General features: G+C 52.5%; 2 protein-coding genes across 2 annotated transcripts, besides 1 other annotated feature; both read left to right on the top strand.

Moving 5' to 3' along the window:
- Positions 1 to 262: 262 nt before the first annotated feature.
- Tco025E_00698 (inositol 5-phosphatase-like protein) lies at positions 263 to 2,596 on the top strand (the record flags this gene model as incomplete). The annotated part of the gene is made up of 1 exon (XM_029367638.1): positions 263 to 2,596. The coding sequence occupies one exon, from the start codon at positions 263 to 265 to the stop codon at positions 2,594 to 2,596; it is 2,334 nt and encodes a 777-aa protein (XP_029232220.1).
- A 194-nt stretch (positions 2,597 to 2,790) lies between these two features.
- Positions 2,791 to 2,826: a microsatellite.
- A 784-nt stretch (positions 2,827 to 3,610) lies between these two features.
- Positions 3,611 to 4,858, top strand: Tco025E_00697 (uncharacterized protein; the record flags this gene model as incomplete). Its single annotated transcript, XM_029367637.1, has 1 exon — positions 3,611 to 4,858. One exon carries the CDS (start codon positions 3,611 to 3,613, stop codon positions 4,856 to 4,858), a length of 1,248 nt encoding a protein of 415 aa, XP_029232219.1.
- Positions 4,859 to 5,330: the final 472 nt, after the last annotated feature.

Genomic DNA, 5,330 nt, shown 5'->3' with positions numbered 1-5,330 from the left:
AGACGCGCTGTTCCTGAACATTGTATTCTTTCATCTGCGACTGCCGGCCCCCCCGAGTGAGAACGCAAAAAAAAAGGAAAGAACAATGGTGTGCGGGGGCCCTTTGACTTCTTGTTTTGGCTTCTACTATTCCATAATTTTTGCTCTTGTGTATTCCGTTTCCTTCTTTGTCCCTGTCTCCTTTCATGACTCTTATATTCCAAGGAAACCGCCGAAAGGGAAAGGGAAAGGCTACAGAGCTCGCACACGTTGTGCGGTACGGATGAGCAAGCAACCGCCAAATAACTTCTCAAAGCGGGGCTGCAACTGCGGCATCGCTTCCGCCAAGACCTCTCCGCCCCTACAGGAAGAACGCGATATGCCGGAAAGGCTTACTGCTAGCCCATACCAAAGTGGTGGTGGTCGCCGCCGCCGCTACGGAGGCAGCGACGAAGGTAGTAGCAGCAGTAGTGATCGTGATAACGACAAGGCTCCACGCGTCGGTGGCGTGGTCGCAGCTAAGGAGGGGGGCTGGACTTTCTTATCGAAAATATATGCTTGCATTATGTCGCTGTTTGCTATGATGCGTTACGTCACTTTGCTCTTATTTTTTGGCCACGCTGCCGCTAGGGCTGCACATGGCCCCGACGCCTACGCTGTGACGGAGAAAGATGCTGATTTCCCAGCTGAGGGTCGCAACAGCACCGAGCAAGGTAGTTGGGCCACGCCCAAACGTTTTGGATTGCCCACACCGCGCCCATTGTTTGATTCTGTGACCGATGCAGAAAGTGAAAGCAGCTACTCTTTTTCTTCTTCTCGAGTCAGTGACGCAGCGCGGCGGCGCTTTCAAGCCAATTTGCTTATTCGCAAGTCGTTGGAAACTGAAAGAACAGAAAGTCTTCTGAAGAACCTCCGTGTGCATGCCTGTACTTGGAACGTGGATCAGCAGCCGCCACCCACGAGCAATAATGGGTTTTATGAGTGGCTGTTAGGGAGGCAACTGATGGAAAAACTGACTGCGTATAACGCATCAGGCAAGGAGATTAGAAGCAACAGTGATGGGACCAGGCCTCCCTTTCCGATTGCCGAGTTTCCTGATGTCGTGATCGTCACCATACAAGAAGTAGAGATGGGTGGGGTTGTTCTCGTACGGGAATACACTGAAACTGGAGTCGCGTGGACAGAGGCCATCGTAGATGCCTTGAACAAAGTCAGTGAACATCGGGTGTGGTACAGGAAGGTGAAGTTTTTACAGCTTGTGGGGCTGGTGTTGATCCTTGTGGTGCGATGTGCGCACATCGATTACGTTGCAAATGTTCGTGCCTCGCTCACGAGAACAGGCGCAATGAAGGGTGTGTGGGGTAACAAAGGTTCTCTCGGAATTCGGGCCACAATATACGGTAAACGGTTTCTTTTCATTGCCGCACATTTCGTAGCACACAAACATAATGAGCGTGCCCGTACCCTTAACTATCGCGCCTCGCTAAAAGAGCTGTGCTTTCAGCTACCAGAAGAAGTGGATGATGAAATGGATGTGTTTCAGACGTTTAGCGCCGCAAACGATGCCAGTATGGGACAGAATGACGTTGAGAGCCGTTCCAGATTGTCTCTTCTCCTTCGAAAGATTCGCCACTCCTCTTCAACGTTGTTGGAGAAAAAAGTGTTGGACAAGTATGACTATGTGTTTTTCCTCGGCGATTTAAATTCCCGCCTACACGGCGTCAAGGGAAACGACATTCGCCGCCTCGTCCGGAAAGGCGAGTTCGATCGACTTATCTGCCACGACGAGATTCGGCAGGGAATGGTCAGTGGCGACACCTTCGATGGCTTCCAGGAGGCCCTCATATCGTTTCCTCCCACGTACAAATTTGACCACGAAACGGACTTATATGACACGAGTAGAAAGAAGCGTGACCCCGCATGGTGTGACCGCATTCTCTTCCGTGTCTGTCTTCCCTGTGAAGACTCCGGCGGCGGCTACGACAGCGATGCTGAGGATGACATTGGCGAAAAGACCGCCGTCAACACGCAAGCGAGAAGATCTACTGGCCCTTTGCACGACTCCTCTACATGTGTATATGACAGCACAACGTTATCGAGCTCCCTGCCGGAGCTTATGCCATCTAAAGTCGAGGTGCATGAACCGCTCCTCACACATTCTGGCAGTGTCGCTTTACTCCAATCATCTGTCTCCTCGGCGAGTAGCACAAGTTCGCTGTTGTTGCGTGGGAAATCGGAGTCCGCGTTGTCGGACATGAGCGTGCGAAGCTGTTACCCAGAGACTATGTCAATGCTTAAGGCGCAAGCTGTAGCGAAATCCTCTTCGACGCAACCTGTCGCCCGTTCTGCTGAGACACCGTCGTTGGCAACGTTTCTCTCCGCACGGCGATCGACATGTATGGACAAAAGCTCCACTGTTTTTCCAATGATTCCGAACAGTATGTACGTCATCGACTATCATCATATTCAGTCGCTGCGACAGTCCGATCACAGGCCCGTTTGTGCACAGTTCAATGTGACTGCTCTCGCACTTCAGAAGGATTTGGTGGACAATGTGCTGCAAAAGGTGCAGGAAACGCTTATGCTGAAGGAGCCGAACCTACTTGAAGATGCATGACGAAAAGAGCCTTATTCCCGTTCATATTGTTGTACTATTTGTAACCCTGTTTCCCTCCCCCACCCCCTCTTCAATTCTTTTATTACTTTTCTTTATGCTGTTGATACGCATTTGGTGACAGTGTGGAATCCGCTTTTGTCAATTCACTGAGTAGTGGGTGGAGGAAGTGTGCGTTCTGTTCCCCTGCACGCTTCATATATAGGTGTATATATTTATATTTATATATGTATCTTCCCATCTTTAGGTATCCTAATTTTGTTTTTGGCAATGTGCTTTTTGTAAGTTTTACGATCCTGCTGGTGGCGTTTGGTGTGCTCATCCGCGTCGGCTTACCGAACAAGTGAAGGAACACGCCATTGGACAAGAGGGAGGGGGGGGGGATGAGGAAAATGTATTCTAAAGTGCAACAATAACACCGGTGTTCACGTGGAACGCATTGCCATGAGGGTGAATTATCTCCGTTGGAAACCTCCTTGGGGGCTAACCCGCTCTGGGGAAATTCTTTCTGTGCGTGTGTGTGTTTTTTTTTCTCCGCACGTGACGCGGATTCTGTTGTGCCACGACATCTTATGTGGGGTTGAGCATCCCTGCTTTTGCGTGGACACACAGCTCCCACACCCTGAAATAGTGATGGTGCCTCTTGACGATCCATGTTTGGCGCTTCTCTTCCTCCAGGCGAGCATGGCTTCCCCCCTGATACCTCACGGTACGGTGACGGGGGTTTCCACTGGAACTTTTTCCGTTTCTTGCTTCTTTTTATTCTTGTTGTTATGAAGTTTGTGTTGTCTTTGCCCTTTGGTTCTTTGTTTGTTGGTGCTGGCGGTTGGATGCGGTTAATTCAATGCGACCCATATCGCTCAAAAGTTTGGATTTACCCCCCGTCTATTCCACCTCTTTCTGCGCGCCACCGCGTTGTTAGTTGTCTTGTGCAACTGTGTCTTGTGGTTTCGTTTTAGCCCACTTGCCCTCACACACACAATTTTTCTTTTTCTTTCTACTCTCTTTGAGTCGGAAATGCAGCGCCCGCTGCATGGGGATGCTGAACCGCTCGGCATTCGTGTTGCAGCCAGGAGTAACAGAGTGCGCGCCAAACAAAAGGCTGCTGTGAGACCACATGCGGCGGGGGCGGGAGCTCAGGTGCCCTTGCGCAGTCGAACGCTTGTAGCGCCACGGTTGCAGCTGCGCACCTACCATGACAACGCAGCGATGCGTGAGGCGCTGGAGCAGCTAAAACAGGCATGTGGCCTCTTTCCTCTTGACGAGGTGGAAGAAATGGAAAAGATGAACCCTACGCATGCCATTGCTGGCTCCGCACACCCGCAACTCAACCAAATGCCTGGTCACGTGATTGTTCAGTGTTTCACGTATTGTGACTTGGACTCGCTTTGCGAGTTGGGGTGCGTCAGTCGCCGTTTTGCCGCCCTGTCCAACGCTCACCTTTTATGGGAAGTTCACGCCCGCCTGCGAAATGTGTCAATGCGTGCGCCGGAATCTGCCCGAGAAGATCTCCGGCGCGCGGTGGTGGAGCGGCACGAGAGGTGGCAGGCGGAAGTAGAGCGGCATGAACGCGAATACGAAGCGCTAGAACGCCGCTTGCGTGAGCGCACTGCCGCTGATCTCGCCGATCCAATAGACGTGGAGGCTGCCCTCGCAAGCACTCATCCTAGAGGATTGCTTGGGAATCACGGCGACAGCCGAGCGGCTCACAGCGCTGCAGTTATGCAGGAGCTCTCTGCGCAATTGGAACAACTTGAGTCGGTGAAACTAGATGTACTTCGCGGCGTCCGCGAATTAAAATCGGCGCTGTCCCAGCAGCAGCAGCAGATTGAAGAGTTGCAGAAGAGGGTGACCGAGACTGGGGAGACGGAAGACGAGGAGGGTAACGCCACAACCGCAAACGAAGTAAATGGGCTCACCTTTTTGACTGTTAGGGCCTTTGAACGCCGTATCTGCCGAATCGTGTTGGGTGTCGACAGTGATCTTCCTCTTGTGCTGAGAAGAGGAATCGACGAGTTTGGCACCATGGAACTGCTGTGCCTCCACGGTGCTGGTGATGTGGGGCGACGTGTGCGGCAGCGTTGGGCCGCCTTCAAGCGATTTTTTCCCCCAATGTCGGAAGATTACGGAACCGTAAGGGCGTTACTTATGGCTGGGGAGTCACCGTCTTCAACTCGAGCGCGCGAAAGCCTGGCCCGTCTAGGGGGTGTGATTCGCCGTGTGCAGCAGATGACAGACAACGAAATTGTGCAGATTATTTTGTAAAAGCCAACAACAACAAAAAAAAAGGGGAAGGCATGAAAACCAAGAGACAGCCTTGACGGAAATCCTGGCAGAATGAATGTGTGTGCGTATGTATGTGGAGCGTGATGGGCTGTCATCTTCTGCAGCCAGCCTCGAAAGGAGATTGCGACGTTGCGTGCGCTTGACCGTGGCGCTGACGTTGTACTTTCAGCCAGGGCGCTGTCCACGGAGTGCCTGGTGTCGATGCCTCGGCGGGGGGTGTTGAGTCGCGCCGCGCGTGCGTCCGCGTGTGCAATCAAGAGGCGCCTCGCCGTGTCGCTGGCCCCTGGTGCGGGCGGAGGTGAGCGCCGCCTGGGCATCCCACGAGCACTGCTCTCACCCAACATTTTTCCTCCCTCTCCATCTCCATCTTCATCTCTCTCAACCTTAGTTCTGGCACAAGAAGCAATGGGCAAAATTGGTGCGATCCTCTACGGTGTGCTTACCCTCATCG

The sequence above is a fragment of the Trypanosoma conorhini genome (genome assembly GCF_003719485.1).
Source record: "Trypanosoma conorhini strain 025E chromosome Unknown Tco_14.4_contig_00018, whole genome shotgun sequence".
Classification (NCBI taxonomy): Eukaryota; Euglenozoa; class Kinetoplastea; order Trypanosomatida; family Trypanosomatidae; genus Trypanosoma; species Trypanosoma conorhini.
This window is presented reverse-complemented; position numbering and strand designations above follow the sequence as displayed.